The sequence below is a fragment of the Diorhabda carinulata genome, chromosome 7 (genome assembly GCF_026250575.1).
Source record: "Diorhabda carinulata isolate Delta chromosome 7, icDioCari1.1, whole genome shotgun sequence".
NCBI lineage: Eukaryota > Metazoa > Arthropoda > Insecta > Coleoptera > Chrysomelidae > Diorhabda > Diorhabda carinulata.
The window spans coordinates 22,241,723-22,264,446 of record NC_079466.1 but is presented as its reverse complement, the minus strand read 5'-3'; the positions used below and the strand labels follow the sequence as shown (position 1 = coordinate 22,264,446).

Genomic DNA, 22,724 nt, shown 5'->3' with positions numbered 1-22,724 from the left:
ATTATTAGAAATTAGTCATTACACTATCATTTAAGATTCTTTTGAACGTACGTGGTATCTATAACAATTTTAACTAACCTAAATTTAAGCGTATAAGAAACAATTGATGTATTTGGTCGAAAGTTAAATATAAGGATCCTGACGTTCCTTCAATGTCGAAACCAGTACTTCACGAAGAAATGATGACTCTTCCACCTTCTACAATAAACAATTATCAGTAGAATCAAATATAGTGGGATACAATTATGATAGCAGCGAGTATTTTCTTCAATTCCTTTTGGCTGTTCATATTTTCATTGTTAATACACAATACTAAACTTCCTAGACCTTCCTAGAAATGAGTTTTAAGAAGAAAAATGTAAACAAATCGCCTCTGTAATAAAAACAAACATCAAAGGCTCCGCGAATGCTCCAAATTTTAGAATTCCATTATAATTGGATAGCACCTGCTTCACGACCTTTGTCGTGGACGATCTCTATATGTTTAAAAGATTCTATTATTGTTGTCTGTTGAGGTATATTCTGTCTGTTAAATATGCTACTTAAATAGAATTCATTTGAAGTAGGGAATTGCTAAATGAATTTTTTCTATTGTAGTGAATAATTGAAATTCGTTAATCAATTTTGAAGTTGTAGTTTTGTTAGCAGGCTATGGTAAATCTTCTTATTTGAAGTCGAGAGTGAAAGGACAAACTGGCTGTGCAAGATTTTGGAGAGCAGAAAAGAGATTTCGATTCTGCATTCGACACGTGATCAAAACGCAGTGGTTTTACTGGTGTGTGATCGTGTTGGTGTTGTTCAACACAATTTGCGTTGCTGTAGAGTTTCACGGACAACCGCAGTGGCTCACAAATTTTTTATGTAAGCTCATCCATACATTTACATTTATTATACATGTTTTTTCAGTTATATATGGAAATTATTTTATTTCTTTTTCAGATTATACCGAATTCATTTTCTTGGGTCTATTTATGACGGAAATGTTCATAAAAATGTATGCCTTGGGACCAAGAATTTATTTCGAGTCAGCCTTCAACCGATTCGATTGTGTAGTGATAACGGGTTCCATTTTCGAAGTTATATGGTCAGAACTGAAAGGTGGTTCGTTCGGGTTATCAGTGCTGAGAGCTCTGAGGCTCCTGAGGATATTTAAAGTGACGAAGTATTGGTCATCGCTGCGCAATCTTGTTATATCGTTGCTCAATTCAATGCGATCGATTATTTCGTTGCTGTTCCTTCTGTTCTTGTTCATCCTCATTTTCGCGTTACTGGGAATGCAGCTTTTCGGAGGACAATTCAACTTCGAAGCGGGAACTCCCAATGCCAACTTTAATACGTTTCCTATCGCGTTATTGACTGTGTTCCAGGTAAGTTTTAAAGTAGTTTCGGAACTAATTTTTTTCTCAAATTATTCTTTTTCAGATATTGACTGGTGAAGACTGGAACGAGGTCATGTATAATGGTATAAACGCTCTTGGCGGTCCGAACGTTGCCATGATTTATTCACTTTATTTCATTGTTCTTATGCTTTTCGGTAACTATACGCTCCTCAACGTTTTTCTTGCTATCGCCGTCGACAACTTGGCGAACGCCCAAGAGTTGACGGCGGCCGAAGAAGAGCAAGCCGAAGAAAATAAAGAGAAGCAAGCTCTGGAACTAGAAAAGGAAATGGAGGCCTTACAAATGGAAGGAGGTCTCAAGATGGATGCAGGCCTTTCTAGTCCCGTCAAATCCAGGAAAAAAGTTGAGGAAAAAGCCGAAGAGGAAGAAATTGTCGGTCCGAAACCTATGCTGCCGTATTCTAGCATGTTTATTCTTTCTTCAACTAATCCGTGAGTTGATTATAATCTATTTTTTTCTTCAAAGTATATAATATGAGATTGTCCGTTTCTCGTTTTTCAGAGTGAGGAGAGGTGCCCATTGGGTAGTTAATCTACGTTACTTCGATTTTTTCATTATGATCGTAATTTGTCTCAGTTCTATTGCACTTGCATGTGAAGATCCCGTGGATGAAAATGCCTTCCGTAACGTTATTCTCGATAAATTCGATTATGCTTTCACCAGCGTTTTCGCCGTGGAAATGTTGCTGAAAGTCATCGATTTAGGCATTATACTCCACCCTGGTTCTTATCTCAGGGAAGTCTGGAATATTATGGATGCCGTAGTCGTTATTTGTGCACTAGTCTCCATGGGCTTTGATTTTGCGTAAGTAATTTCTAAATATAATAACAATCTGTGACAGCTGTTTTTGTTTTTCAATTTAGTTTGTTTCTATAAGTGAGTTGCGTGATAATACGAAGCTAATTCTCGCTAATTGTTAGTTTTTTTATGTAAAAAGTAAGCACAAAAGGGCAAACACTATTACACTCGAGTAGTTACTGCTTACGTCGTGCTTACTGTGTGGAAATGCCTGTGGATATTGAGCTTGAACTTTGATAGGTTGTAGTGCTCGTGAAAGACGTGCTTGCACTTCTCCAAAGAAATGAATATCAATAATGTGAAGTTCTGGATGCTGTAAAAACTGCTCTTGGCGGGATTATGTTAATAATATGTCGGAAAAGCATTTGCCGTGGCAGCATCGGTAAAACAGAGTCAGGTCGCCTTTTATATGTTCTAAGCTGTCCTAAGTTTCTGGTTAATTCTGGATAGCCTATCGTCGAATTGTTCTCTTCTGTATTGAGCATCTTCAGGGTATGTTTAGAAGACGAGCTCCAAATGTGCGAGCAATATTATAAAGATGGACGAATCTGGGCGTTTTAGAGTTTTAGAAGAAGGAATAAAGCTTTTTGAACCTGAATGCATCGGTGCTACTAAGCCAGCTAATATACTGAGTGGGGACTACAAACCGTACGATCTTAATTTATTTAGAAGGTTTTGATACCAAACCATATCAAAACCTTCGATATGTCAAGTGTTTTCCCAATATTTCTCTATAGCTTCAGTCCATGCGTTAGTGACGTAGGCCAGAGGGTTCCCGGCTGATCTATGTTTAAGGAAGCCGTATTGATAGACGCTGTTAATGTTAGCCAACTCAAGATTTGCTGGTAAACGTTTTTCTCCATGGTAATGGATGGGACTAAAGCAATCGGGCGATAGTTATTTGGAACCGTCTTTTTTCGTTTTTTTTTTTTTTTGGTATGGGTTAAATCCCAACATATTTCCAATCTGCAGGGAAGAGACCTCTTTTATATGATAAAGAAAAGAGTTTGACTAGCAGACTTGTTAGTACAGCTGCGCAATTTTTCAATACGTGATGCAAGAGACACAGAAGTTTACTTTTAGTAAAGTTTTTTTAGTAGATTTTTTTCCTTTTCCATATAAAAATGTGCTAATATACTGAAAACTGTGCGCAGAGATTTATGTCGCACACGATTTGAAATGAGGACTACTGATACTAGAAATAAGTCTCTACGACAATCTAGAGAATGAAAAGGAGGATGCACATGACTGTGGGGTTTTGGGATGAAGATATGGTTCTTGTTGATATAATGGAACGGAACATATATGCAATGGAAGACATCCTACGTTGCATTTTATCAACGTTATGAAATACCCGAACGAAGGAGTATGAAATACCTGAATGAAGGAGCACTATTTGACCGCCCACTTTGTGGTCGCTACCAATGAAGAGCTTCTTCAAGGCACTCTAAGAACCCACCTCCAAGTATTGAATTCTTATATTATTCCATCATTAGATAAACCGTTACTAAGACAGAGTATGTGCTGAAAAATACATTCGATTTGCTTTCAAGTAACTGCAATTTGCTAGTATTGCGCTCATGTCCACGATGAATCCATGGCTTTCTCCAATGAGACCTTTGATGAATACTTCGTGAGCTTCTTTTATTTTGTCACTCACTAAAGCTTTCAAACCAATTCATTCACAAACACATCTTATTGTTTCAAAAAGAATAAAATATTAACACCCCCTTCATACACTGAATTAAATATTTCGGCTTCAATCTACACTTCCCTAAATTGAATGATGAATATTTCATTATCTATTATTTATGTATTTACCTTGCAGAAAGCGTCCAGAAGCTGCCAACTTGTCTACCATCAAATCTCTGCGAGTGTTACGTGTTCTCAGACCATTAAAAACAATAAAAAGAGTGCCGAAACTTAAGGCAGTATTTGACTGCTTAGTGAACTCCTTGAAAAATGTGATAAATATTCTTATAGTGTATATATTGTTCCAATTCATATTTGCTGTGATTGCCGTTCAGTTGTTCAACGGAAAATTTTTCTACTGTACAGATGCTAGTAAATTTACCGCAGTGACCTGCAAGTAAGTATTCCACTTATTGTACAAGCAAATTTAATTACTTAACTGCCTTATGTATTCCTGAGAATACACACGGCACTCTTTCCTTTTTTCAATTAATTGTGTTTATGCCTTTACTTTATATGTAATAAGTATGGATTATATTTAAATCTGTAGTGTATCTTTGACATTTAATTCCTTCGCAATTTTTTTCCAAATCATATTTTTGTAATCGGCGTTTTGGTACTGCTCATTTGTCTTGTTATACAGTAATGGATACTTCTTCAATAAGCTCTTCCGGGTTTATACCCGACATTATTGCCAATTTAGTAACAAACAATGCAGAAACTCAAAAATATTTTCACAAATTCCAACCGACACGCGTTCTGCAACAGTGAAACGAATAGTCTGCACGATCGGATGCATGATCGGATTCGTGTAGAACTGGGAATTGGACACGTGTCGGAAAGGTGTGAATTACGCTGTTCAAATTCTCTCGTCCGACTGAAAGATCGTAGTCGGATCGGAAGAATGCATGATAGGTGTGTCCCGGCCTTTAGTTTATACATGAGGCCACGTGTATGTCAAGCAAGCGCGACTTGTCTGGACGCGATTTGCTTAGCTCGTAACTAATAAGAAATATAAATAAGAAGATGAAATAAAAAAAATTCGTTTCCAAACTACGTGATTTTTAAAAAAAGTATTCGAAACAAAGTAATTTGTGAGACGAGTTGCGTAATTTTTATCACTAGCTTTTCACAAATCAAGGACTAACTAACGATTCATAAATTTTGTGCATGCCGGCCGATATATACCAGAAAAAATATGTTTACCATGTATAACATGTATACACATGCCATAAAAAACAAAATTTTGAATGATACACCACGTGTATTTTGAAACGATTTCGAAATGAACGATGGTAAAATGTTGAGGAAACGGTTAATGAAGAGAAGTACTTAATATACTATTTACGAGGTTGGTTTCAGAAGTAACTCGCATAACAAAGAAAACAGAAAAGTTTTGGACTAATATATATTTATTTTCGAACCTTGAATATTCAAGTTCGATACCCTTTTTATAATAAGATTCGTCAAGCTCTTCGAAATAGCTTCAAAATAACATCGACATAATCTCCGAGCCATTTTTTCAAGTTTGGGAACAGAAAATCATCCAAGGGGGCTAAAACTGGGGAATATGAAGCATAAGGTAGCAATACAAACTTCAATTTATTAATTTTGGCCATTGTAATAATGGATGTGTGAGGTAGTGCATTGTCTTGATGAAACAGCACTTTCTTTTTAGACCAATGCGTCCGTTTTTGCTTGATTTCTTCGCTCAAACGTTGCAATAAATTCGCATTATACTTTCTACTGATCGTTGAATATCTTGAGCAGACGCTATGACCTTACCTGCAGATGGAACGGTCTTTGCCTTCTTTGGAGCCGGTTCTCCCTTTTCAATCCATTACTTTGATTGTTCTTTCGTTTCGGGTATGAAGACTAGTGTTTCATCCATGGCTGGGAAAAGGCACAAGAATTCGGCTTTATTTCTTCCAAACACTCAAAGGAAAGATCTTCACGACGCTGTTTTTGTTCTATTGTAAGCAAACGCACAGCTTTCTCATGTACAAATTTTCAGTTAATATGTTATAACGCATTTTTGGAAACGTTTATTACGTCTGTTAACTCGCGCACTTTCAGTCGACGATCATTCGGTACCGCATTGTGAATTTTCTTCAACATTTCTGGAGTCTGCACCTCATTTGGTCGACCATTGCGATGCTGGTCTTCGCAGTTCGTACGACCTCGCTTAAACTCTGCTACTCAATATTTTACTGTTGATAACGAAGAAGTAGTCATCCAGAATAGAATCTAGTTCAGCTTTTATATTGGTTGGGCTAATACCTTCCAAATAAAAGTATTGTATCACATAACAATTATTTCCATGTTTACAAACGTTCACTAGTGATGGCTGCCAAACAAATAATAGAAAACTTGGCATCTTTAAACTTGAAACAATTGTTATATAGATTGTGTACTTTGTATATCCTCGTATGGAAAGTTTTAGACTAAAACTATTACTTATTAATTATTTAACAAAGATAAATGGATAGATTTAACAGATTTGACATTCTCGAATTCAGCTAGATTACGTTCCACCAACATCATTTATCTTATGATAAGCCGAAAAACTGAATCCTTAATTTAATTCTCCCTATTTTAGATATCTACTCAGCTTTTTAGTTTCTCAGGTATTTTGACGATTGTTCTAATTATCCTCCTTCTTTGTATTTGATTTGGTGAATTCCTTCACCTCAACTTAGAGCTCTACACCTTCTCCAACATTATTTATCTTATGATTTGCCTAGAGAATAAATCTTTCATGTAGTGTTCTCTGTCAACCCTATTTTAGATATCTCCAGAGCTTTTGGATTTGTTACGAAACCTTTCCCAACATTATTCTTCTCATGATTAGCTTAGATACTGAATCCTAAGCTAGTCTTGGACCCAATTTCAAGCCTCAAAAGTCGTTCACTGACTAACTATATCATCGCATATATCATCGCAAATTACCTGCTGCTCCTCTAAATATAATCGTTGATTCTTATTTGTTTTGTATTGGAGTCATACAGATATTTGTTTTCAGAGGTCAATATTTTGTATATGAAGAAGACAGCGATGTGCCTAAGGTGCAAAATCGAGAATGGTTGCCTCAGAAGTTTCATTATGATAACGTTCCCATGGCAATGTTAACGCTGTTCGCTGTACAAACCGGTGAAGGATGGCCTCAGTAAGTTGTCATAAACTAAAGATGAAATTCTTGAGAATATTGTCGATCAAGAAAAATCGAAAATTGTATGTTCGTTTTCTAGGATTCTGCAAAACTCTATGGCTGCCACTTATGAGGATCAAGGCCCAATTCAGAATTTCCGAATAGAGATATCCATTTTCTATATTGTATATTTCGTAGTGTTTCCATTCTTCTTTGTAAATATATTCGTGGCCTTGATCATCATCACATTCCAAGAACAGGGTGAAGCAGAACTTCAAAGTGGAGAAATTGACAAGAACCAGGTAATACACGAATTATTCATCCAACAACGAATGAATTTTGCTAATTGAGGCAATTCCAGAAATCTTGTATCGATTTCACTATTCAAGCCAGACCACTGGAACGGTATATGCCGAGCAAAAGGAGCAGCTTCAAATACAAAATATGGAGAATTGTTGTTTCAACTCCCTTTGAATATTTTATCATGATGTTGATCGTATTTAACACGCTCTTACTGATGATGAAGGTAAGTTCCGTAAACAATGAAACACACTATTATTTTTAATGTGATTTTTTGATACCCCAAATTATTGAGAATGTGTCAAAGTTCACCAGAACCTGTTTGTTTGTACCACTACGTCGTGAAATTAACCAGAATAAAATTAGATTTAAATCAATTCTGTTTCTCAATATTTATTAGTTTTGGTATTAAACATCAATAATTAATAAACTTATATGTTACATAAGGTTTTAATGTGTCTTATTTCATTCTTGTATGCAGGTTTTTCGATACTGTATCATCAAATGTTCTGTATTGTTTTATTTACTTGTTTTTTATCAATGATCCAACACTCATTGTCACACAGCACCGTCTTGTAAATGCGCTCTTGAAAAATGTTTCAATCTTAGAAGTCCTCCTAGAGCTCTAAGCGTTTTGTTTCTCCTCGTCGATTTTCTTTCGATATCATTGGTTTCATTTACTTCGTTTGCCACTGTTACTTGTAGGTATTCAAACTCCTGGACTTTATCAAATCTATATTGGCCTGTCATTACTTTTAATTGGGTCCTTTGTTCATATATTCATAGCCCTTATACTTTCGATTTCTTTTGGAAGAGTAGAAATGTGTTTTTACTAGATCCTTTTTCATTTTAATTATAAGTACCACATAATCTCTCCATCTCTCACGATCATTTCTAGTAAAAATTTTTGTTTAGAAATTTTCCTTCCATTCTCGGCCCGAAATAAATATTTTCTACTTATTGAATCATATGCTTGCTTGAAATCCACTAAGGGAAGGTTCAGGTTTGATTTGTGGTTACCAAGAAATATCGTCAATTTCTGGTTCTTGTTTCATAAACTGAAAAATAATTAATTTAGTATTTTTGTAGTACATCTGGAATTGGTGTTTTTTATTTTTTATTTCTGGTGAATTTTGACATTGAGATTTCACTGTAAAAGTCGGCAACCAAAAGACTTTCAGTCTTTAAAATGGTTTATTTTACAATAATTTTCCAACAAAAACAACACACTGAATGCTTGGAAGCATTGTGCACAACGTAAGCTTGAGGCCGGTAATCAGCATCTTTATGTATTTGTTCTCGTGGTCAACATAATTGTGGTAACTGTTTTTATATGTTCACACCACTTCTTCCTTGAATAATTCAATTTCGAACATAATTTATTTGTGAGTCACTTACAAAAGTAACTGAAATCGCAAGCTGAAACTAAACCATAATAAAGTAGTACCACAACATGTAAAAAATCATATCGTTGTTGAAAAATATGTGAAGTTATTAAAATAAAAAAAAAAATTATTTATCTTGAAGCCTAAGAAGCTAAAGATGACATAAGTCCGCAGTAGTATCGAAAAACAACATACTAGTAGTCGTAATCATTCCATATGTATGGAATAAATTCGATTTTAACGTGAAAAAAACCTGAAACAGCTCGATTTTTATTCTTGAACTAACAATTTACAGTTTGAAAATATTATCCCCCTCCAGCACTCCCTCTGAGTTATAAACACCACCACGAAAATTTTAAACAAGAACGGGGGTCGTGTAGTACCTTGCTGGAAAGGGATTTTAGTTCTCTGTTTAGCAAAATAAATTTGGTGCAATCATAACTGAGAGAATTAATTTTTAAGATGCGAAATTTTGATTATGTTTCTATCACAAAACTTCTTGACAATAACCGAGGCGATTTTGGAGTTCTCTTACAACATTTTGTAAGAACTTAGGGGTTATTTTGTTAATATACTAGCTTTTAAATCAGCGTTATTGTCTGGTCTATTAAAATATACTTTAGAAATAATCAGGTCAACACGTTTCGCAGTCTACACTTATCAAAAAGCTGGACATGTGAAAAATATTGAAAAACCAGGTAGAAATGTTCAATTTACTGATGAGAAAAAATTAGATGTACTTCTAGACATTCAGGAAAATCCGCATAAGACTACTCGACAATGACGTAAGTAAATCATCTATTTTGAGAGTTTTGCTTAATGAAAAATACCACCCTCACAGAGTTCAGTTGGTTCATGAGTTAAATGAAGAGGTTCCTGATAGAAGGCAAGAATTAGCTGGCATCATTAACAATAAAATTATTGGCTCTCACTGTTTTGAGGGCTTATTTAATGGTGAAGTGTATCTTGATTAACTTCTATATTCCAAAACCTTTTTCCTGATGTTAAACATCGTCAAACGTCAAACTACCAACAAGACAGAGCTTTACCACATTTTACACATACTGTTAGAAGTTATTTTAACGAAGTTTTTCCCATTTGGTGGATTTGAATACGTGGAACGATCGAATGGCCTGTTATATCCCCGATTTAACTCCTCTCGATTAATTCTTATGAGATTATTTAAAATCTGAAGTATATTTTCCCTCAGCATGATTGCAACAAATTAAAAATAAAACTTCATTTTGCTAAACACCTTCCCAACAAGGTGCCACACGACCCCATTTCTTATTTAAAAGGGAGTGCTCATAATTCAGAGGGGTGCTGAAGGGGTAATATTTCATACTGTAAATTGTCAATTTAAGAATAAAAATCGACCTGTTTCAGAATTTTGTTTCACATAGTACATAATAACGCTAAAATTGAATTTATTCCATAAATATGGAGCGCGTTTTATATTAGAAATTGTTAGAGATAGAGACTGAGTGGTATGAGTTGATATAACCATTAGAGAGGCACTCGTAAAGTTGTTATTGGTTATCTTATAATGTCGCTTATAATACATTCTGGAATTTAATTCGCTCAAAGCAATACACGTCAGCAGACGTCCCAGTGGATTGTTAACAAGATACATAATCTTTAATATTAAAAATTCATATTGTTTAAATGTATAATTTAAAAAATATATTTGAATTTAAGTTCTGATTTCGCATATTTTAGGGAATATAACTCAGGAACTATAGGTCGTATGAGGAAATTTTGTTACAGCATTATTTTCACGTCTTCTACTACTACTACTTCTCATCAAGTCTCAGACTATCGCACCTAGACTCTCAAAACTATCTAATGACTCGACTTCTAAAATAGATTGATACATTTTCACTTTATTTCAGAAATTATATCATTTTTTGTTGTTTTTCAACACTAATTAGAAACTAAGATGTTTGTTCTCCAGACTCCGATTCAGTTAGGAAAAGAAAATTTGATTTTTTTTTAATACATTACTAAATTTTATTGTTTCTGTTCTATTTATTTCAATTAATGCTTGTGGTTTGCGTTAAACTTGTAAGTGACTGATTTTTCTTAATTAAGTGTTCAGAAAATGAAAATTATTTGAGGACGACTTTCTTGTTGAACTGTTTACTCCCACATAGAATCTCCAAAATAGAAATAAAGATTAGTATCATTGATAAAACATTTAGGATTATTTAGATAAATAGTTAAATCTTAGATCTAGTACCTACAATTGTTTTATACTAGAAAAAAATCCATGGCTATTGTAGATGTAATATCAATATTCGTTCTAAGTAATTATTAAAATCCCGTGACAATATGAATTTGAGAACGATAGAACAGATGAATTACCATCTAGATGATTCAAAATTAATTTTCAATGTTATTACCAACCTTTAGAAAAGTATGTTTTTGTACTACGATTCTTTTATGGATAATAGATTATCTTCAACGAAATATGATTTGCGTCGCAAATTACCGTCCTCGTATATATCTTCTAGAGAAATGTGAACAGTTTTATTAAGACATGAATCATCCCAAGAATACGCTCCAACCACTGATCTACATTGACTAAAATTAACAAAGTGTACTCGAATTTATGACGCTGCAGCGAAAAGCAAAGACCTATCTAACATTTTATTTTATAACTGCTCCATAAATAACTCTAATAATTACTCTCTCCACAGTTCCTGAAGACTATGAATAGATCTTATGGTCAATTCTCAGTGCAAGACATAGTATTTAAATTTCCAAGCATTGAAACAAGTTTTTGGTCAACTCAAGATCGCTTATAAGCTAAACTACTGATTCGAGCATCTTTAAGGTATGCTGAGAGCCTCGCTCCAAACTTTGCGAGCAATATTCCATCTCGGCCTGGTAGATGATTAGAAGCTGTTGCTATAGCTTTTTTGAACTTAAAGAAAGCTCCGAATTTTTGTGAAGCTGCCTACCTAATAAATCGGCTACGTGACTATGCTAGGATACCCAACAAGTAAATGCGGTCATAATGATATTTTATGTCCAGGCAGGACCAAATCCCTAGCTGCAGTGCTAGTTGTAAAAGTAGAAGCCTGGGTCTTTGCTGCATCAAACTCAATCAGAGTATGCCGCCCCAAACCAGAATGTTTTCAAGATCGGTATTGATCTGCTGCTACGGATTTGGGTGTTAGCCGAGTTTATTGAGGCGGTTGATTGGCATAGTGACCCCGAGGAACACGTAAAAATTATCTTAAGAGTTGTAAGTCTTTACTCGATTTACTGGCATTTTTTATACAATCTTCTATTCGGCATAACAAATAACAATATAAGCAAGTTAGGTCTGGAGATTTGGAGGGCTGAATAAGTAAACTTCTCCGTCCTAACTACCTATCATGGTATGTTTGATCTTTAAAATGTCGCACATGAAGTAATGTGCTGGGTAATCATCATGTTGTAATAACATATCACGGCTAAGGAAGTGGCAACTGGAATTCGTTTTAGACCAGTAGTTGCAAGAGGCAATTTATTTTATATCGTACTATCAACAGGACCTTCTTGTTTGGTTTTCATTAATTATTATTGCGTATTTAAACATCGATTTCATAGAAATCGGTTAAGTAGAACAGGACTCACAGGATTTTTCCATCACCTCTCGTTTAAAGAAAATGAAAAATTTTCGGAACATAATTGAACGAATTTTATATTCATCAAACTTATTTACAATCTGTTTCTAAGTGGAACAATAAGTAAATTGTAGGTGATAATTATGTCACCAAGTCTACAATATCAATTATTTATTGGCTGAATCGGATACTTATTTGAAATAATAGCCAAGAAGTATCGGGAATGTATTATATCGATTCTCTACTCAAGATCAGATCTAGCAGAACACCAAATATGAATAAGACATTGGAATTTACTTAAAAAATTTTACAAACATTAAGCTGAGATTGTGTAAGGCCATCACTGAAACACTTATTTTTCGTTTCATTTTTTTCCTTGCTACTGCCTGCCACCTTTTAACGATGTCCAGAGTTAAATAGATTCTCTTTTGAAATAAGTTTACTTCCAAATCTTTTATAGTATGGAAATAGATTGATTTGAGAATTCACTAAAAGTAATCTGAAAGAATGTTTCAGAAAAATTAACGAATTCGTTTGTCCTGGAATACTTACTTAGAATCGAATATAAATCAATTGTTTTCACATGAATAGTCTATTTAGAGAAAAAAAAAGTGGCTAGTGCCTGCCATATGCGATTGTTTTATGTGTTAACAGTATGACAAGCAAGGCGAAACCTACACCAGTACATTAAAGTACCTCAACTGGGGATTTACGGGAATGTTCACTGTGGAATGTATCCTGAAGATTCTCGCTTTCGGCGTAAGGGTAAGGACTATAGGAACAACGTTGCCAAATTTTTTATATTTATGACATTCAGTTGTTTGTTTTATACCAAATTAGATAAATTATTATAATAATTTACTGTATGTCACAGTAATATAAAATAATCTATTCAAATAGATACGAATTCATATGCTTTAATTCAACTATTGACTTCTATCTTCAATACAAACTTGATCCTGTTGTGTTGTCCTAAATATATGGTTGGTATAACAATTTTTGTTTTGACTACAGACTCAACAGTCTGGTCAAAACATTGAATAACGTGAAAATAGACATGAAGGTTAGTAAATTCAGAGGTTTTGAAGAATCCGAAGGCAAGTTAAGCAAAAAATATAAAAAAATTTGTACTTCATTATCATTGGTTTTCATCTGATAACCTAAAGGATATTAATATTGTCCATTATTTGAAATATTAATTCTAAAATTAGTTCTCCACAAAATCATTCAAACGCGGGCTCATCTCTCCAAATAAAATAAAACAAAATAATTTTTTATAGTATCAAATTTTGATTTGAAAATTTGAAAAAAGTGTGGTACCATCTGGATACTTCAACGAATTCAAAACGTTTACTGCTGCTATATATTTCTGTATCGTTTGTGAATAATCAGCTATGAGCAATTGCTTAACTTCTCAAATTCAAACAAAATTTTAATCTGAATGCTCCACATGTCGACGTCTCATGGGATCTCAATGCCTTAGAATCTGAATCTTTTATCTAAGTTTTCGAAAGAAAAATATGTAATGAACTCTTCGATGCACAAGCCAGGTAATAAAAACCCTAGTGAGAAAAAAAGGAAATATGTGACATACATTAAAACATAACAGTGTTTCTTCCTAATTCAAATGTGGGTACATGTAAATATCTATCTCTGTGTATAGATAATCATTTTTATAACGATATCTACTTAACAAAAACAGACTTCTGAATGTCTTAAGATGATGTAGCTTTGTTTGAAATTTGAAGATTCAGATATTAAATTAGATACCCCTTGTAGAAATTCGGGATACTAACTTAATCGTTCATTTTATTTTAAAGTCTCAAAAATAATCCAAATGATCTAAAAATCATCGGTAAAAACCATATAGAACAAATTAAAACTAAAAATCATTTCATTAACAAACTGATGTGATACAAACCAGTCAAATAGCTAGTAATAATTAATAAAATGGCAATTTGAGATTAAATTCATAAAATTTACCCTAGAGAAACGGTTATTCAGTAAGATTCAACATCCATTGTTAATATTATTTTCCGAATGATTCAAACATCATAATAATCCGCATTTATTAGCGATAGTAACAAAACTTCTATATTTTATTGAATATTATGTTTCCATTTAACTATTTCATCGATCATTGATTCAAATTACGAACTGATCATACGAGGGTTGTTTTTTTTTCAACCTCCAGTGACGGTTTCTTTGAGCTTCACGTCAGTTTGGAAGCATCGTTTTTCGAGCCACTTCTTCAGTTCACGAAAAAGATGAAAATAACTCGGTGCTAGATCGGGTTTGTATAGTGGGTGTACGAAAATGTCCCATCGAAATTACTGAAGGAATCGTTGAATTTGTTTTGAATAGCGTCGAAAATTCTCATAATATGAATCAGCTTCAATTGTTTTTCCAGCCTGCATAAGCTCCTCAAATAAGACACATTTTCGCAAAAAACAATCGTCATACTCTTATGACTGTTGAGATTAAACTCATTTGAATAGTGTACGTTTCGTTGGTAAATTTGTATGCATTTATTTAGTGAACGTTATGTCATACAGATGTCTCATCACCCTTCACAATGTATTTCAAAAAATATTCTCCATCAGTTCTGTAACTTCAAAGCTGCACCTATTCGGCGAATTTTGTGTCATCGTTGGAGCCCATTGAGCCCAAACTTCTGAAACATAACTGTTCAGTAACGGTAGAGTACAGAGGAGATCTTGAAACTTGCGGAAATTGCACCGATAATTCACTTATAGATAGAGTTTCGTCGTTGTCGCCTTCATCATGAACATCAGTTCGGCCTCCTTCAAATTATCTATTAAATTCACGAACGACGCCATTAGGCATAAAGATGTCTTCATATACTCGATTCATTTCTCGATGAATTTTCGCTGCACTGTTCTCTTTCTGCCTGCAAGAAACCAATAACAGCTCGCAATTCACACTTGGAGGGACTTGTTGAAATCTGCAGTGACAGAGCTAGCAATTACCTGCTGTATTCCTGGCGTTCATACGATCGGTAGTTGAAAATCTATTCGGATTTCCCGTGGGTTCAATAATATGTGTATCGAAGAAAAATAGTAAAACAAAACATATTCACGTATAGTGATCACGTGATCTGGATTGAAACGTTAAAGCCGAGCTTTTAACAGGACGGTACTACGCACTTTTACAGCAGATTGATCATATAAAATATGATTAATTTTGTACAATTATTATTACAAAAATATACATTGTTAACGTGAAATTTGAAATAGATATTTCGAATTTTCACTTTTTTCAATGATTATATAGACTGAATACAGATACATTTCCACTGGCGTCAACATTTATAATAAGGGGCTCAATTTGCACAATATCCAAGTACCACTTTTTGGTTTCAACCTATTCTGAACATATTTAATACACTTTTTCCCTCATCAAGTGTATTTCTTTAATAGCTTAATAAAGAATTTTAGCGTCAGAAAATTTAAATCAACAGTCTGCAGTACGATAATATATATTATATATATAGATACCGTCTCCGTACTAAATCTTATGTAACGGCTTATTCAGCGATGCGGCGCTCGCTCTTCCCACGTGGCTTATTTTGTGGTATATTATGGTGCCATTAATTTGGACCAATAACGATACCACGCCCCGTTTCGCCCGGGATGTTCACGTTATGATCATGCACTGATCATTGTTTTGATTCACTATATTACTTTGATAAATATAATTTAGAACTAAGCGATCTTCAATGCTGAAAACGTTGAAATGTTTGGAAGGAATCTTAGACATTTTCTGAAGAGCGAAAATTCGTTATTCGTAACTTAATTATTTTCGAAGTTCTGGAACGAAATACTAAAATAGATCACACATCAAACAAAGAATATATTGAATATACAAATTTTGTCGTATTTATTATGAGGAATCTATATTTTATCGTTTATTATTGTACAAAAAAATAGTCACTAAGATACAACGAGTTACGAATAAATACAAAGGTTTGAAGAAACTATTTTATCTCATTCTTTCTAATAGTTTTATTATGAAACACTATTTCTCTCAATGCCATTATTAGCACCTTCATTTTCATTAGATTAATAACTATTTGATTTGTTTGTAATAAATTGATATCCACTCTATAATGGGACAAATTATAATATAAATTTCTATTTATTTTAACTTGTTTTTGTAATATGATTATTATTCCGTTTTTTTTTTTTTGAGAATCGAGAAGCATGATTTTTATTAACACACGGTATATCACTGAACTGTTTTGCCAATAAGTTGATTATTGTTATAATTATTGTATTGTTGAATCGATGTTTTGAGAATGCGTATTATAGATGTTTTGCATGGCTACGTTAGTGTATATTTCATATTATCTTTTAGCACAATGATTAAAAAATTTACTAACAGAAATCCTTTTATAATTGTACTAATTTTTCCAAATACCAAAGTTACAACATTATTTTTATAAATATTAACAGAAAACTGTAATTATTAATACCAATATAAAGTTTTTTTACTTGTATTATTGAGTTGGATGTATAAATTAGAAAATATACTGAAATTTAAGCTCTGATTCCTCATCTTTAAAAGCTTATAACTCAGAACCGTCTCACAGCATTATTATCACGTCATCTACTCCGAATTTTTCCGGAACACCGAGAAATACGAATCCATAATAGAATTCCTTCTTTAAAGTAAAACTCCGAGTACAAATTATATATTATAATTATTACTAGACTTTTCTCTTGATTAGTGTATGAATAAAGACAATTATTTATCCTCACGTCAATTTTTAGTTAAAATATGTATCAGTCAAGCTATCAACTGACCAGAAGCTCGTATTTGAGAGTGAAATCTCAGTTTTGTAGTAGATCGTGTTGAGCAACGCACGGTGATTGAACATTTGCCTTTAACAGCAACGTGAATGCAGTAGACAGTCGTGTGAAGGCGTAAATGGCAGTTCAGCACCTACATTGGTTACCACACACAATTGCTGCGTGAGTTCGACCGGGGAAGTTCAAGTTCTTTGATTAAATACAATCAAATTTTGTATTGAATGTCTGAATGAAGTGTAATGTCTGGTATACTTGGTGATCGGAGAAGCTTCATGTTTCTCCAAAATATTTCTGTTATGATGACATGGTACTAAGTCTTTTTAGCTCGAGTAATTTACTTATCAATTGTAAAACTTCCGTTTACAAGATAGAGAATATGTTTTAAATATTTTTAACTAAAATATCCTATTTGAAAAACTAGCTAGCAACTTGATGGTTGTGCAGGATATGTCTCTAACATTATTGAGAAGAATTAGTTCATCCTTATGAAGTAAAGTTAGTACAATAATGACCATGAGTGCTGAATGTATTTAGTAGAATCGAAATGCTATAATTGGAAGCAGATCCTCCTTTGCCTAGTTGTACAAATGGAGAACATACAACAGTTGTTATCAACATTATTGACATTGGACCATCGTTTGTAGAAGACATTTTGTATGGACTAAATTATTATCCTAACAGTTTAGAGTAGTTTTTGGAAATAACTAAAAAGGGTTTATCAAAACAAATAGATTAGAAGGAGAATGAGAATACATCTAACGATTTATCTTTTTTAGGTTATTTTTTCAACGTATACCAGACAAATTCTGATAATTATAGTGAACTAAGAAATAGAATGTATCAAATGTCCAATCAGCGAACGCGTTATTTCATATCGGCTTCTGATATCATACTTTATGAAAGAAGATTTCGAATTGACCAACGCAGAGAGACTGAATTAATAAAGGAGCCTTATTTATAAGATTATTCAAGAGCACACTGTATAAGTTATATTTTCTAATTCATATTTCAGGGTTTGATGGTTTCGATGTAAAATAATATTTTGATAAAGACCAAATTTCAAACTGTTACTGTTATAGAAACAAAATAATTATAAGAAATAAAGTTTGATTAACATTTTACGAAGATGTTCATTGTGCTATTAGAACTGCATGAAACTACAAAACAATTCTTCACACAAGGAGCTGCAAGACACAGCTGCCGATCTGTATAAAAAATTTGAAGACGAATTGAATTCGCCGAGTCTAAATTGTTTCTGGTTCTGCCGACTTTTTTTCTTAAAAAAAAACAAATATATTGTTAATTTTTTTAATGCTTAGTAGTTTAGATATATATTTTTGAGTTATTTGTAGTACCACGACTCGCCACCTTTGTTGTCCGACATCCTCGCCGTAATGAACATACTTTTTACATTACTCTTCCTCGGTGAAACTCTTTTGAAGTTAATCGCTTATGGTGTTAAGGTAAAACTTTTATATTTTATACCACCTTGTATATAAATAGAGCTATTTACATGTAGTTATCAATAATAAAGGATAAATAGTGACTGTTTGGATTCATATAATAGAGCTCACAGTCACTGGAATCCTTTTTATCCTTCTATCTATCATAATATATCGAAAGCATCGCTTTACTATTTCATGTGTTACAAGTATTGTGATGATTTAATTATCTCATTACTTTTTAGAAATCGCAACTATGAGAAAAGCTCAGAATATTTTATAAAAATATGGAAAATTACTAACCTAAAAAATGTCGTAGCTTCCTTAGAATGCTATTAAATCAATGTTTATAAACGGTGTACTCATAAATGAAACTTTGTTTTAAAAATAATAATTTGGAAAAGTTATTTTTTCAATTTCAAGCTCCTTCAAATGATAATAATAAAAGCATAGTAGAATGTTATTAAAAGTGTATAAAGCATGTACTTGAGACTCATAGAAATTTGAATAAAAGAGAAAGTGAAACATAAGAAAACATAAGCAAGACAAGAAACGTAGGATCGAGTTTTAATTATTATATTTTTTCAATAATCAAAGGTCCTCAGTTTGAAGGATAGAAGTCAAGTACCATCACTCGTGAAGTCACATTTTCGATTCACTCCCTCCAATAATGTCTTGATTGCAATTTCTTAAGGCAAAATTGAACTACGGAGCATTCCCAGAAAGGGAAATATTGGATTGCAAAGTAGTATCATCTATCATTGTAGAGATTAAGCATAAGTATAAAAGCACCAATGCCGCTCAATGATAGGGATGTATAAAAGGGGCTGTAGCACCATAAAACATAAAAGAAGAACAGTTAGATCATATTCGATATAATTTTGTCCAATACTCAAGCAGCTATTAGAGCTCCGAGCTCCAATGTAGCAAGATCCAAGCTGGTCTGTAGTAGAAAACACTGCAGAAGTTAAGACCAGCGAAAATACTACTGGAAACAAACAACCAAACGAGATCTATTGAAGGTTTCAGCTTATAAATACAGGAGTCTTGTTGGGGCATTACTGTCTCGATGGACGTCAGAAGATGTTAGGTTTAACAGAGGAAGCAGCTTGCAGATTTTGCACCGAAGAAACTTCCAACCACATTAAGTCGAAGTTTGAGAGACTAGGGAACTCTAGAGCACTACACCTGGGTGCATACTAAATAGATGCTAGAACCATCCTAGGCTCCTGAAGTTTCTTAAGAGACCGGGTTTAATATATCAGCTGAAGATACTGAGTATGGGACAAAATAGATCCTAGAACCTGATAATTATACGCAGCAAAGACCCGGGCTAGATTTTATCCTATCTGGACATACAATATCATCATTATCGCAGATTTACCTGCTTGGTATTGAGGCTAGAGCTGAAGCAGCTCTTTAGCAACAGCTCCAAATCTTCTACAAGGCCCAGATTAGTCTATCCTTGGAGTATTGCTCGTACAACTGGAATTCGACTTGCAAACGAGAATCTTCGACTTTTTTTGACTAATCCTCAATGAGGTCAAACAGCTGCTTACTTAGCTCCTGCACTTAGCTCCCATTTGTGAAGTAGTCCATTATTTTTCCTGAATATCTACATTGTTGAATAGATTAAGACTCTTTTTGTATACCAGAATGATGTAAACATATTATTTCTAAATGAAGCCCTGAATACAATTAATATTGTAAGTAGTCGCTTGAAAGGTTTAATCATAACCAACCAGTGACCCGCTTCGACTTACATGTCAAATGTTTTGTTTGTTGAAAAATCGTAAATTGACTCTACCATCACGAGGTTTGCGAGCTAAGTTTCGAGACTGATACTATTAAAATTAGTGATTAAACTATTCGGAATTCCCTTCCGCATCAATTCCAGCGAAATTTCCAGTCGTTGTAACAAGTCTTCGACTGAAGCTTTCGTCACATTGGTATCAGTGCTCTAGATCAATCCAAAATACGTTATCTATGAAACGGTTTTCATTTCAAGAAAGACTAGAGTCTCGGAGTGATAGATCTGGTGAATGGAATTGCTGTACTAATAATGGAAGCTTTCCGAAAACTAAAAACTTTTTCACACTCAACTCGCAGTACCAGGGTGGATAGTGTCGATGCAGCATCCAATCGCTATATCTGGGCACACTCTTTTAGCACTTTTGCGAGTTCTTTCAAATCCTTGATAGCAGGGAGAACGAACTTCTTATGGACCACAGCGTGCCTGTTGAAGAAGTTGATGAGCACGGGATAAAATCTGTCTGTTGGCTATATAGTTAATATTTAGTTCATCTGCTACCATCCGAACTGCAAACCGACGATTTTGGTGTACGTGGATTGTCCCAACAAAAATTTTGGAAATTTATTTACAAAGCAATCTCCTTTCTGCTCCATACCCTTCTTTCAGCGAAATTGGTGCATAAGGTTGCAATTCAAACTTTAATTCATTGATGTTGGTCATTGCAATAACGGATGTATGAGCTGGTGCATTGTCTTGATGAAACTACACTTTCTTCTTTGCCAAAAGCGGCCGTTACTGCTTGATTTCTTCGCTTAACCGTTGCAATAAGTTCGCAGAATACTCGCCGATGAGTATCGCACGTGCAATCCAAAAAACCGACGCCATGACCTTTCCTGCAGACGGAACGGTGTTTGCCTTTTTTGGAGGCGTTTCTCTCTTTTCTTTCCGTTATTTTGATTATTCTTTTGCTTCGGGTATGATGTGATGTACCCGCGTTTAATCCATGGTTAGGCTACATTTCTGATACTTTGCCAAACACTGGATACAAATATCTTCATGACGCTGTTTTTGTTCCATTGTCAGTAAATGCGGTTCCTAACTTGCGCACAGTTTTCTCATGTCAAAATTTTCAGTTAATATGCGATATTCCGCGCTTTTTGAAATGCCTACTATGTCTGCTAGCACGCGCACTTTCAGTCGACGATGATCCAGTACCGCTTTGTTGATTTTCTTTAGCATTTCTGGAGTCGTCACCTCATTTGATCGAACCACTGCGACGCTGGTTTTCGCAGATCCGACGGCCTCGTTTAAACCCAATATTTTGCTATTGATAACGAATACTAAACAACGTGGAGACTTTAAACTTGGAACATATGTTAAAAGCAACTACCGCCATCTCTAGGTCAGGTCGGCCAGGTACTACCATCCTCGTATTAGGGCACGTACAGGTCCCGCGTTCTGTCACTACACACCTCGATCAATTTTCCTATTCTCATGTCGGTTTTCAAGCTCTCCTTGACGATTTTATGCTACAAAAATTGTATCATACAGAATCAATCATCAATCTAATAATTGATTCGGAAGAATCTGCTTTTTTGGCTGCGTTAAGAAGTCCAAACTATCCATAACAATACTTGTGACATTATTTAAATAGATATATAAACAGTTCAGTGTATACTAGTGTCACGTTCCAGCTATCATCCGACAACCACGTATCACAAAATTATTAAATGAAATATTTCACGTTTTAATTTTCCACAGAATTTCTTCAAAGACCCTTGGAATACGTTCGATTTCGTTACCGTAATTGGTAGCATCGTAGACGCAATGGTTGTGGAATTCGGAGTAAGTATATGTTTAAAAGTTGAAATATCTAAAAGAAAAAAGTAACATTTTACCACTTAAAACACAATTTTACACAGATTTATCGTCGTCTCATCTGGAAGGTATACAATAAAAGAATTAATTGATTGCAAAATAGCACGAACGGTGCACTTGAGCATATTTGATATTTGCACTTATTAATGTATTTGTAATTATTTTTATTAAATTCTTGTTTCCTTCAAGGAAAGAGCGGCCCAAATGCAGAAGGAAAGGGTAAGGACTATTTCAGTGACCTATTTTTAATAAATTGAATCTGTAGAATAGGTCTCGATTTATTCAATTACAATAATATAAATATCAGTGTCTTAATAATAGATTCATTCGAAACGGTCTTGATTGTTTTTCAAGAAAATATTTATTTGAATAAGGGATCTTATTTGTTCGTTAAAATATTCTAAGAGCTAATGAAAAGGCAGATATTACATGATAAAATTTTGATCAACAAACTGTAAAAACGTTGAAATATTTGTTCTAA

The 22,724-nt window shown here is 33.9% G+C and overlaps 1 protein-coding gene across 50 annotated transcripts in view; it reads left to right on the top strand.

Moving 5' to 3' along the window:
• Window positions 1–22,724, top strand: part of LOC130896151 (voltage-dependent calcium channel type A subunit alpha-1) — a 102,354-nt gene that overhangs the window by 38,815 nt on the left and 40,815 nt on the right. For 10 of the 50 annotated variants that reach the window (XM_057803988.1, XM_057803983.1, XM_057803987.1 and 7 more), the window contains exons 11-22: window positions 637–861; window positions 940–1,367; window positions 1,423–1,832; window positions 1,903–2,205; window positions 4,028–4,288; window positions 6,914–7,057; window positions 7,140–7,341; window positions 7,401–7,565; window positions 12,993–13,103; window positions 18,523–18,633; window positions 22,127–22,210; window positions 22,433–22,462. In XM_057803988.1, coding sequence (XP_057659971.1) covers window positions 637–861; window positions 940–1,367; window positions 1,423–1,832; window positions 1,903–2,205; window positions 4,028–4,288; window positions 6,914–7,057; window positions 7,140–7,341; window positions 7,401–7,565; window positions 12,993–13,103; window positions 18,523–18,633; window positions 22,127–22,210; window positions 22,433–22,462 — 2,474 coding nt within the window. The remainder of the gene's footprint in view (window positions 1–636; window positions 862–939; window positions 1,368–1,422; window positions 1,833–1,902; window positions 2,206–4,027; window positions 4,289–6,913; window positions 7,058–7,139; window positions 7,342–7,400; window positions 7,566–12,992; window positions 13,104–18,522; window positions 18,634–22,126; window positions 22,211–22,432; window positions 22,463–22,724) is intronic. The other 40 variants (XM_057804022.1, XM_057804031.1, XM_057804030.1 and 37 more) reach the window with 14 other exon arrangements.